We start from the raw sequence: 11954 nt of genomic DNA on the forward strand, positions 1-11954 counted from the left end.
GACCCTAAAAATTTGGCGAATGGACTATATGTCAATTCTCAAACATATCATATGAGAAGATTAAAATTCCACCAATTGTTAATGTTACCATAGACTATAAAAATGTCACATTTATTTATTGAGCGTTTGGATGTGGATTTTTGTAATAACTTACTTTTGGATTATTTTTTATTATTTAGTTCAACAAGTATTTTGATAAGTATTAATTCCGGAAATCGTAATGTGTTTGAGAGTCTTAGACCAAACAACTTCATTTTCTTACCTAATTTAATTGGGAGTAGCATCTGATTATTATCCCCAAAAAAACACAAAAACAAAACTTTTTGCCTCCCCCACCCCCTCGCCTACTCACCCTAATCTATACTATTGTCGTTTTCCATTCCCATTTTATATTAAACTAATTTATCAAAGGGGCAAATGACTGTATCATTGTCACTCTAAACCCACCAAAATTTCTTGTAAAATTTCTTACTACTATTTTTTTGCCCTTTTTCTAGGACAAATTCAGTGGTTTCTTCACTCTATATCTCAGCAAAGCTTCGATTTTGACGACATAGGCATTGCTTCAAAAGATTAGAAGACGTCTAATTTCTTGCATTTGCCCCTCTGTGAGTATGGCAAATTCAATGCTCATCACTGGAACTGAAAGTTTAGGTCTTTATAGGAGAATTTCCCCAAATGGGTTAGGCTTTGCGGGTTCAGATTTGAATGGCAAGCATTTCCCCAAGTTGGGTTTATCAATAACCAGTAATAAAATGAAAACCCTAGGTCTAAGGTGCAGTGTTTCAACATCTAGGCCAGCTTCACAGCCAAGATTCATACAACACAAGCAAGAGGCATTTTGGTTCTATAGGTTCTTATCCATTGTGTATGATCATGTGATCAATCCTGGGCATTGGACTGAGGATATGAGGGAAGATGCACTTGAACCAGCTCACCTTAATGACAGGAATTTGACTGTGGTTGATGTTGGTGGTGGCACTGGTTTTACTACTTTGGGTATAGTTAAGCATGTGGATGCTAAGAATGTTACAATTCTTGACCAATCTCCCCATCAGCTTGCTAAGGCTAAGCAAAAGGAGCCTTTGAAAGAATGCAAGATTATTGAGGGTGATGCCGAGGATCTTCCCTTCCAAACTGATTATGCTGACCGATATGTATCTGCTGGAAGGTTTATGTCTGCTCCCTTTTTAACTTTTCCAGCTCAATTTTTGTTCTTACAATCATTGTTTTTCACATAAAGGGCGTTGTCGAGTTTCCTTTAGTATAGTAGATTGCCTTTTGGGTTTTGGATATTATAACTGAATTAATTGGAACGGTCTTAGCTGTAGCATTAGTGTTAGTGAGTACCAGTCGTTTCGATCTCCATGTATTTGGACTCTTTATCAAACAGTTGTATTTTTGATTTTCCCAAAGCTTGAACAGGATTTTTAGATGCTATTTAGAGGACTAAGGTTCATTTTCAAGCTAGGGTTGTGCTTGTGCTGTCATGCCCTTTGTGCTTGTGCGGTCATGCCCCTTCTCCAACCTGTATATCTGTAATGTAAATTGTTGGAAAGCTATATGCATGTGAAAAAAGCATAGGTGGTGGATCTAGGATTTTATGTTTATGGGTTCTAATCCACAACACTTTTTGATTATGGGGTTCAGGATAGATTATTTATACATAATTAAGAAAATTTCTTTATACAAATACAAGGTTTAGACAAAGCTACTGGGTTCTGCTGAACCGTAACTTCTATTGTGGCTCCGCTCCTGAAAAAAGGGAGAGGAATTCATTGAAAATAACATGTGAAAGAATTAGAGAATTCCATTAAAAATAACATGCGAAAAAGTTAGAGAAATCTATTGACAATATCTAGAGGTATTCACAGCCAGAGTCAGTTATAATTTGTCTGGATTCTTGACTTAGAACTAGTAAGGACAAATTATGGTAGTAGATTGTTGATATTTTCATTCTTCAATTGAAAAGGTTGTAAAGATTTCATGAATTCATCATAATGAAATTCATTGATCGCCTTTTTCCTCTCAGTATTGAGTACTGGCCGGATCCACAACGTGGCATCAGAGAGGCGTACAGGGTTCTGAAACCTGGAGGAAAGGCGTGCCTAATCGGTCCTGTCCACCCTACATTTTGGTTGTCTCGTTTCTTTGCTGATGTGTGGATGCTCTTTCCTAAGGAGGAAGAATACTTGGAGTGGTTTGAGAAGGCAGGATTCGAGGATGTCCAACTTAAGAGGATTGGCCCAAAATGGTATCGTGGGGTTCGCAGGCATGGGCTTATCATGGGATGTTCTGTGACTGGTGTGAAGTCTACACCTGGCGATTCACCACTGCAGGTAATTTCTCACGTTCCTCCACCAGTGCCCTAAAAAGAAATTACATTTTTTAGGAGTACATTCATTTTATTTTTCTGACCTGATTAATTTCATTAAAATAATAGAGTATTACTTTTCTTATTTCCTTTTTTTTTTGGTGTGCGTGTGTGTCGGGGGGTTGTAATTCATAATTGTTTGTGGAGCAGTTTGTAACATCTAGATAAAGATAATCACTGCTTTTCCCATGATATATGAGTGTGCTAAATATGCCCAAACACATCGCATTGCCTTAAAATGTTAGATGACAAACTTTAACTTATTAGTGATGAACTGATGTCTGCTGAAGAAATTATTTTGATTTGACTTTAAATAGAATATGGGTTTAGGGCGAGGATGACATCACGATACTATTCGATGAATACATAACTATATGTTCAACTGTTGCAGTTACAAGTTCTAATTGGTTGCATTGGAGTGAATTATGAGTGGATGTTGTGATGTTAGGCTTAATCTGAATCTCCTCTTATCCCACTGGATTCTGGGCATCCTTCTTCGCCTCTTTCTTCTTTATACAGTTGGTAAAAAGTGTTACAAGTTCCTTCTCCTCCTTATATTTACCTTGTTGTATGTCACAATTGCAGCTTGGCCCAAAGGCAGAGGATGTGGCAAAACCTGTAAATCCATTTGTCTTTATGCTGCGGTTCCTTCTGGGGGCAATGGCAGCAACATACTATGTGTTGGTTCCTATTTACATGTGGGTTAAAGACCAGGTCGTTCCTGAAGGCGAACCTCTGTGAGATAGCTAGCAACTTACTAATTACTGGCTGACCAGCTTCTCCTGCTGCACCTGGTTCTAGTTAGCGCTGTTCTGTGTTTCCTTTGTATGCCTAGGATTTTCCAAGCGTACTTTTTGACAAATTATGTTTGACATCTTAGTTTGGCGACCGACCTTGGTTGATATAGTTTTCTGATGTAGACTGAACTCCCTTTTATATCCAGATGGTTAATTTCAACTTCTAAGTTTGACTGTGGGTGAGAAATTGAGAATGTTGCTCCATTTTGTTCGGCAGTAAATCCTTCCCAGCAATTAAGAGAAGGAAAGATGAAGGTTTAAAAAACTATGCTCATCGATTTAGAGAGTGAGTCAATCGAATAGTTGAGACTTGAAGGTGAATTCTTTTACCATTTTTACAACAATCGTGACACCAGTGTCGACGAAAAATGAAGCAGTGTTGGACTTCTGCGAGCATTAAGTTAGATTGCAAGGATCACCTCTTAGAAACTTCTGCCATAGAAAGGCAGATCTTTCAGTTTCACAACATTTTAAGTTTTCAGCTTGACTACTAGTCCTGAAGACTGCAAGCTCTAGTGCAATTAACAAATCTTAGGGATCACTTGAATACAGGGATGGTAAAAAAGTTAAACTTATTTTATATTGCACTTGATTGGCACTTCATTTTCGGTATAAACAATATAATTAGTATAATTTTGTAATGCAATTCCACATTATCCTATACCAAATCTAACACTGGATAATTTATAGGGAGATTAATTTCACGGAATTAAAATGCTTAAGAAACCAAATAACTTTGATTTTATCTTCAATTTTTTTATTTAATTTTAGAAAGCAAAATTGTAAACCTTTATATTGTACATATATCCCATTTTAAATGATATAACATCCCGGAAGAAAGGTCAATCAGGCAGCCAGAGATGGAGGTCAGACAGCTAGAGGCGCATGCCCAGTCAGTGAGAGACCGTCCGAGAGGTGGAGGTCAGATTGGTGGGCCTCAACCCCGTTGCTATGCATTTCCAGCTAGACCCGAGGAAAAAACACTAAACAATGCAGAGACTATTACTCTTGGTATTGTACTTCCTGCGTTATATTCTCTGCATATATTATCTTTGTCCACAGACCGAACGACCCGATAATTACTTTGGGGTCGTTTAGCATGTGGAATAAGGGATAATAATCCCAAAATTACAAATGGAATAGTTATATTCCGCGTTTGGTTAGATTTTTGAAATTCGGGATTAGCAATTTCGAGATTAATTAATCCCCTAATAAACACTAAATTGGCAAAGATGCCCTTCAACAAGGCTCTTTCTCCAAATTCTTTTAAACAATCCAAAAAAAAGTTGAAAAGCTTATCTTGTATACTTACAGTATACCCCATATATCCCCTTTTTGTCCTATAAACCAAACATCTACCAATAAAAATATATTTACTAAATAATCCCGTCATTATTTAATCCCCATATTATAATCTCATTATTATAATCCCCGAATAACTTGTTCCCCTACCAATCGACCCTTTAGCATTTAACATCATCGACTACCACGATACCACGAATTATGATAACATTCGTCTTGATCGGATTGGTGATGACATTTATGAAAATCTATATGCAAAATCTGGACCCGACTCCGGAAAATGGTAAAACAATCAATGTCGAACTGGCGGTATACTGAAAATACAAAAAATGATAAAACTGAGTTGGCAACCCCAGCCTAGCAACATCTGATGGAACAAAGTTTAAAACTAGATAATAAGCTTTTTGCAAATTTGGTCACTCAGATATAAGCTTAATTCAAGGCTACAAATTAGTTTGTCCCGGTGGGACTGATATCCTCATATGAGACTAGACCCCGCTGTCGAGTTGGGGAGGTTGACCTCGAACTACTGGGTGATTCAGATCCTACTTTTCTACTGTGCTTCCTTGGAGCAGCATCAGGAGATCGAGGAGTCGTTGAGTCACGGCTTCTAGATCTTGAAGCTGACCTTCTAGTAGGAGAATTCTGATCATCCACGCGAGGCCCAAGACGAGACTTCAATCTGTCACTTATTGTCTGCCGCTTATCTGTAGGGGAAGCACTACGTGAAGGGCTCCTACTTCGACGCCTCTCACGCCTAGGATGAGCAGTAGGGCTGCGAGAAATACTCCTACTTCGACTCCTTCGCCGGTATCTACTGAACAAAGAAAAAGAAAAGGGGGTTAAGGGATGTGAAGTCATTTTTCCATGGTTACAATCTTAAATGGAACAAAAGAGTAAACCACGAACTCAGAGATATCATAGACAGAAAACAAATTGAAGCGCTCTAATATTTTGGACGTATGAAGAGACATTCACAATAAAAAGACCATAGAAAGGAACTCAGAAGGAAAACCTGGGCGGACTTCTGCCTCTTGGTGAGCGCCTGTATCGTCCCGGTGGAGAACGCCCAGAATAGCTTCTATAGCTTGAGTACCTAAAAAAGATAACAATGTATTCAGCATGCATAACAGACTTGCCCCTTCCACGGACAATTTTTACATATGAACTCGATGTACCTATCACGATTCCCCTGAAAATTTCTCCCACCCTGGTAATAAGGCCTGTAAGGTGAACGCTCGGGAGATGGGGTGCGATAGCGTCTTGCAAATGAATACTGTTGAGTGAAGCCACGGCCTTTTCGGATTCGCTTTGAAGTTCCATCAGGAGAACGGTTTCCGGATAAATCCCTGCCAGGACTAGAGCGAGACGGCTGAGTAGCTTTTTGTGAAGGACTCTTTGGAAGACTTCTCTCCTTTGATTCAATTTGAAGACTTCCATCATTATGGTCAAGTCTATCAAGCACTTTTGCTGGGCTCATACTTCGACTGCTCCGGCGGCTGGGTCTTGGCTTCCCTCTGGGACTTGGTGTTGCACTTCTGTTAATCATGCAAAGAGAAAGACTTCACTTTGTGAAGATATGTAACTTATATGAACAGCTACATACACAAGTACCACCACATCATGATGCATTCAGTAAAGTAAAGGAAGGGACCTGGATCTGCTGGAATGATCAGATTTATCATTGGTGGCGAGAGTCCTGTCAGTTGGTACATCCCCACCATGACCATTATTCGGAAGCTTACCATTCTTAGATACTTCACCCTCTTCAAGATTCTTTTGCTGTTTCAAAACAGCTTGTCCTTTGAGAGGGATTGATGATTTCTTCCCCAAAGCTGCAACATAAGATGAACGAATAAATTGACAAATCTTTCTACAAGTCATGTTTTTCCACTTCCATGAATAAAATTAATAATTACCTTTTTGTTTAGCATTACTGCGCCTGTCATTTTCATCATCAGAGCTATCACTGCTGCTGGTGCTGTCTGAGCCACTAGAACTATCAGAGCTCCTGAATGCAATGGGATTAAAACAAATATAAACTTTGGTGGACTGAGCCAGCGATAAAATACAGCATAATAACACAGATTACAGGGGCCAACAGAAAACAATACCGCTTGCGTTTCGATCTTTTACTTCGATGAACTCTTCTCCTCGTCCTCTTTTCGTCTTTTTTCTTCCCACGTCGAATCCTTTCTTTCTTAGTCGACCTCTTCCTCTTCTTACGCCTTCCATCACTTGAAGAACTAGAAGAATAGGAGTCCAGCTCAGAATCTGAGTCAGAGCCTGAAGAGGAATCAGTATCTGATTCAGAACTGTAAGAATCAGATGAAGAGTATCTCCTCCTTTTCTTTTGCTTTCTGTCGGTGGATGCTTTGTGTTTCCCCTTTTCTTGACTGTCTGAACCATCATCAGGGGAAAGAGCTCTTGCTGACTTCTTATTTTTCCCTGGAGACAAGGCAAAAAATAAAGGAATGAACAACAGAAACGAGACCACACAGCAAAATCTCTTAGATGAGGCAAAAACACTGCAGCAGATTAGGAACATCTTAGTCTTAGAGAGATAAAGTCACCTTTCTCTGCTTTGGTTGTATCATTAACTTTCCTCTCATCAGACATTTCGCCACAATCTACAATTTTCACAAGCCCAGATGGCTTCCCGTCAGCTGTCCCTACCTGTTCAATTTTCTTCACAAAATCCATTCCCTTCACTACTTTTCCAAAAACAACATGCTTCCTGCAACGGCAACATAGATGTTTCATGATAGAAACTAGGTATAGTTATAACCAAATTTATTTCTTCTCCTAGTAGGATTTGGAGTACAAGCCTACAGAAAGATAAAAGATGGTGAAATTAAGGTGCACTCGTGTATCAGATAAATACCCGTCAAGATGGGGAGTTCTCTTAAACGTAATGAAGAACTGGGATCCATTTGTATTAGGACCACTATTCGCCATCGAGAGAAGACCAGCCTCAGTGTGAACAACTTTAAAGTTTTCGTCTACATGGAGAAAAAAAAATTACCATCATTAACCGATTATATCCATTTATCAAACACTCAAACATATATACTACTAATCTACCTGGAAATTTCCCTCCATATATACTCTCTCCACCAGTGCCTGCAAAACATTAAAAGTTCGTGTGCCTTACTTGTCTGGGCTAGAGTTTGGAAGTTAAAGAGTCCTCTGCACCAATTGAAAGTTCAGGGCCCAGAAGGGGAAAAAGCGTACCATTCCCTTTGGAGAAATCACCACCCTGTAGAAAACAGAAAGAAGTCAAGGGATGATGATTATTCCCAAATATGTTGACTACGGGAAAAAAATCTAGAAGCCCTATGTAGATTACAGAAGAAATATAAAGGCAAAAATAGCTGTATTTTTTATGCCAACTAAAGTCATCAAACCAAGCCCAAAAAGTTCATGAACCAGATCAGCTGATATTCACCCCTACACAATTAATTTCTCATTTGAAATAAATGACAAGCACAACAGTTTAGCTGCACTGCTTCATCAAAAATCCGTAAAATCTGTAAAGCACATGAAACTAAAAACTGAACAATGTTTCTCACTTTTAAGTTTTGACTTTCTTTTAGGAAGGGGGAAGTCTGACTTTATTATGATTAGCAGCTACCCCTTTTAATCCCATAAGTTAGAAGAGAAAATAACAAAAAGTTTATTCATGATGTTGGAGGGCCAGTAAGATGGGGCTGAATGATTAGAAATGTAATTCTCTGTGGATTGCAGAAAGAAAAAACATTGTGAACTTCGAACCCAATTTCCGGAATTATCTTACATCAAGCTGGAGGAAACAATTGCATTTCCTATGAGACTAAATAGCAAGGAATACACCAATTCCTACATTATTTATTCTCAAAAGATAACAAAGAATACAAGTATCAGAGAGAGAGAGAGACATACTTGAGCCATAAACCCTTTGATTACACGGTGAAATAAGCATCCTTTGTAGTGCAGAGGTTTCCCGGTAGATACTCCAACTCCCTTCTCACCTTCAAAACATAACATACCATCAAAACCACAACACTCATCAAATCATGCAAGCACTGTAAGTCAATAAAAGGAGAGTACTATTAATGTAGAGAATGAAAATGATGAGACTAATCAAAAGACCCATTCACAATGATTTATTGTTATCCAAGAATATGTGATTTATTAATGACTCAATGCACCACATGAATAAGAATCTATTCAAGTTTTTTAAACCAACCTTTGCCTTCATCCCAAAAATATAATAATTAGCAGTGTTAAGAAAATGGACATGGTCTAACTCAAGCCCAAAGCTAACTCGTGAAGTGAGGACTATCCAAAACCACATAAGAAGACAACAGCTCATTCCCTTAAGCAATGTTGGAAACTAATGCCCAATGCACGCCCAGCATTTCGAATGGTGCTCATAGGCCTATATTGTGGCAGGGCAGAGATGATTTTCCTTAAGGCCACCGGATCTCATAAAACAATGGATAGTCTCTCATTTTTTGGACCAGCATTATAAGTGGTGTTCACAGGCCTACATTGTGGCAACACAGAGATGATTTTCTTTAAGGCCCTTCACAATAACTCATAACTTCTATCCCACTATTTAACACAGATTTAGAACCTAGTGGGGCCTCAAGCAAAGTACTTCGCTAGCACAAAGCAAATAATGTTACGAGCAATATACCTGTGCAGAGTGACCGGAAATTTTCTGCAGTCCTCGGGACAATATCTGCAAAGAGCTGCACATTTCCCCCAAAAAATAAAGGCTAATTGGCATGCATGATATATCAAAACAGTTTCAAGACATAGTTTCATATGGAAGAAAAAGAAAAACTAATCCATGAAGCTTGGCAAGCTTCATATATGTTACCTCAATAACAATTCTTTCTGCAGGATTTCCATCAATAGATACATCTAAGAATACGAGAGGATTTTTCTTCTTTTTCATCCTGAATCTCAGGCCCTAAAGATGTAGAAATATCATTTCAAGTTAGAATATATTCTGAACAAAAGACTAAATTTCGAATGAGACTCTACCTACCAAAGTAAGACTCGGGGGTGGGTGGGGGAGTGGGGTGCTAGTGGAGCATGGTACTACTGGGGTGTCAAATTTAACCCATATAAGTGTATCCTGCCCAACTCGTCCAAACTTTAGCAGGTTGAATTGGGAATAAATTCAATTATGAGTCAGTTCAGGCACAACCCAAATTAACCCATAAAAAATCTAGTCATGTAACAAAAAAAGAGGTTCTATACAATTTCATCCACTTTCCCTCTCTATAAAGAATATAAAAAGTTAATTTTCTTAGTTTGATTTGGTAACTAGACAAATTATAAAAGACAAAAAGATGAAAAAATGTTTGAGTTACGGAGTTATGAGCCATTTAGTCCAAATTAATCTGCCTAATGTTGACCTAGCCTGCCCATTTGACACCCCTCTATTACTTGTTGAATATATTGTGTCAATTTGCCTTCTCTGTCCCGTCAATGGAAATTGTGTTTAGGCAAGAACCTATGATAACAATTTCTTGGCTGTAGAACAAAACACAAAACCCTCAACTGTACAATATCACCTATTCATCCAAGTGAATACCACTACCAAGATTGAAGCTTTACAGCAAACAGACACAATGAGAAACAGAGGGACCTTAAACCCTACCTATTTCTTTGTATGGAACAATTACGAAAGAAATATCAACTTTTTTTCTTTTTGGGGAAAAGGGCAGACTCTTAAGCCCCAATAATCAGCAGCTACAACACAGATCGATGAAGTACCGGGTTAACATTATAAAAGCGCAAAATTTGCAGAGAATGCTGAAGAGAAATTAAGTTTTTTTAAAAAAAAGTTCTTTTTTAAACCCTAATAAAGCAGAAACTATAACACGAATCGATATGCTCCAGATTCTTTATCAGTATAAAGCTGCAAAATTTGCAGATGGGTGTGAATACTAAAGCAAGATTTCATCAAAGAGTAACAAATTGCACAAACAACAACAATAACAAGAAACAGAACAGAAAAAAAAAATCAAGAACTTAAAGAGTGTAATTTACTTATACAACAGCAACTGAGTGCTCCCAGTGAAGTGAAGTTGACGTCGAAAGCTGCGGATTAAGCTAACAAAGAGAAGCGTCCATTTGTTTCCTCGGAGGCGCGACGGAAGTGATGAGAGGCGAGGGTGTGCGAACAATGTGTTGTGTTCCCTCTTTTGTAAACACACGAAATTATGCTAGTACCAATGGTAATAATGGAAAATTAGATTTTCCTATGGTTAATTTCTGAACGAGGTAAAAAAATTACACTATTAGTTAATTTAAATATAAATACAAATAAATATCAATAATAAATGAAAGAAAAAAATTTAAAATACACAAATAAGCTGCTGTAACATAGTGATTAGATTATGCTAGCAGTGAAATTAGTAATTTGAAAATAACATAAATTTACATTGGACGAAAATATTCAAAGAAAATATCAGGTTGAATTTAAAAAACAACAAGTGAAGTACTTGTATGTCTACAGACCTAGGATCTCGACCACAAGATGATGGTGAGATGAGAAGGTACAAAGAGATACTATAACAAACAAATAATGATATACTAGGAAGTTACCAAATAAGCCTTTGAAAAGTGTAAAAAGGTTTTATTTTTTTATTTTTTAAACAAGAGAAGCTAGACTCCTTTTTATGCTAATTAACGTTGTTTGGTTTTATTCATTATCTTTGCATGTATAGTATAGGAAAAGTTCTACTTGAAATATTTACTATTTATGCTAATATAATAATTAAGATTTTTTCAGATAAATGTGCTAAAATATTATTCTTTCCTTCTTTTCTTTCAATAATGAAGAATATATTCAAGGTATTTTGTATAGTAGAAATAGTCGCACTTAATGACATATATCTTATTAAAGGGCTCTATGCTTTGCTTCCTTACAATCGTTGGCTCCTTACTAACTAGAAAATCAGTAATTAGACTCTTAATAGTAGGGTCGGACATTCGATACTTCAATACGGTGTTTATGAATTACGGTTCGTATTTTAGTATTTGGAATATTAATTAAGCATACCAAATACCGTACCAAAGTAGTTCGTTACGATTCGGTATTTTCTTATTTGGTTCGATACGGCTCGATACAGTTACGGTATCAAACTGTACGCACTGGCTTGAGGGCAACATGGTTTCCAAATTTCTGCCATCTTTCGGTTGTCTTACTTGCGTTTACTAAGAGTTCTTCTTAGTCATTTTATGGAGTAGATGAAGTCCTCACCATATGATCTAAATTTAAGCTTAATTAGAAGGAAAAAATTATTCTGCAGGTGAACGGCTATTACAAATAACAAGTTTTGATGTGCATAAATAAGCACCAAGTACTTAGTGTTGTTTAAATAGAGGGATGTGAAGGGTAGTGGCGTCTGCTGCGTAACTCGTAAGCCTAAGGGACTAATAGCCTGTTTGGCCAAGCTTCTTTTTGGCCAAAAGTATTT

At 37.5% G+C, this 11954-nt stretch overlaps 2 protein-coding genes across 3 annotated transcripts; one reads left to right on the forward strand and one right to left on the reverse strand.

Moving 5' to 3' along the window:
- Positions 1-398: 398 nt before the first annotated feature.
- Positions 399-3341, forward strand: LOC109209900 (2-methyl-6-phytyl-1,4-hydroquinone methyltransferase, chloroplastic-like). The gene is made up of 3 exons (XM_019373258.1): positions 399-1171; positions 2033-2339; positions 2960-3341. The coding sequence occupies exons 1-3, from the start codon at positions 615-617 to the stop codon at positions 3113-3115; spliced, it is 1020 nt and encodes a 339-aa protein (XP_019228803.1). The 5' UTR covers positions 399-614; the 3' UTR covers positions 3116-3341.
- A 1404-nt stretch (positions 3342-4745) lies between these two features.
- LOC109209901 (peptidyl-prolyl cis-trans isomerase CYP63) lies at positions 4746-10693 on the reverse strand. 2 transcript variants are annotated; one of them, XM_019373260.1, is made up of 14 exons: positions 10522-10693; positions 9341-9433; positions 9155-9209; positions 8395-8483; positions 7708-7732; positions 7558-7596; positions 7358-7475; positions 7047-7210; positions 6588-6921; positions 6393-6484; positions 6128-6308; positions 5652-6011; positions 5489-5569; positions 4746-5287 (listed from the first exon to the last, which is right to left on the reverse strand). In XM_019373260.1, the coding sequence occupies exons 2-14, from the start codon at positions 9416-9418 to the stop codon at positions 4924-4926; spliced, it is 1980 nt and encodes a 659-aa protein (XP_019228805.1). In that variant the 5' UTR covers positions 9419-9433; positions 10522-10693; the 3' UTR covers positions 4746-4923. The 2 variants fall into 2 exon arrangements, with proteins under 2 accessions (XP_019228805.1, XP_019228804.1); XM_019373259.1 differs by having other exon boundaries at positions 4746-5290.
- Positions 10694-11954: the final 1261 nt, after the last annotated feature.

The sequence above is a fragment of the Nicotiana attenuata genome, unplaced genomic scaffold, assembly GCF_001879085.1.
Source record: "Nicotiana attenuata strain UT unplaced genomic scaffold, NIATTr2, whole genome shotgun sequence".
Lineage (NCBI taxonomy): Eukaryota > Viridiplantae > Streptophyta > Magnoliopsida > Solanales > Solanaceae > Nicotiana > Nicotiana attenuata.

Coding starts and splice junctions, on each gene's coding strand:
- LOC109209901 (XM_019373259.1), bottom strand. CDS start 9,418: ATGAAAAAGAAGAAAAATCCTCTCGTATTCTTAGATGTATCTATTGAT. Junction 8,484..9,154: donor TTTCCGGTCACTCTGCACAG/GTATATTGCTCG, acceptor TATGTTTTGAAG/GTGAGAAGGGAGTTGGAGTA. Junction 6,309..6,392: donor CAGTAATGCTAAACAAAAAG/GTAATTATTAAT, acceptor CTTATGTTGCAG/CTTTGGGGAAGAAATCATCA.
- LOC109209900 (XM_019373258.1), top strand. CDS start 615: ATGGCAAATTCAATGCTCATCACTGGAACTGAAAGTTTAGGTCTTTAT. Junction 1,172..2,032: donor CGATATGTATCTGCTGGAAG/GTTTATGTCTGC, acceptor TTTTCCTCTCAG/TATTGAGTACTGGCCGGATC. Junction 2,340..2,959: donor CTGGCGATTCACCACTGCAG/GTAATTTCTCAC, acceptor TCACAATTGCAG/CTTGGCCCAAAGGCAGAGGA.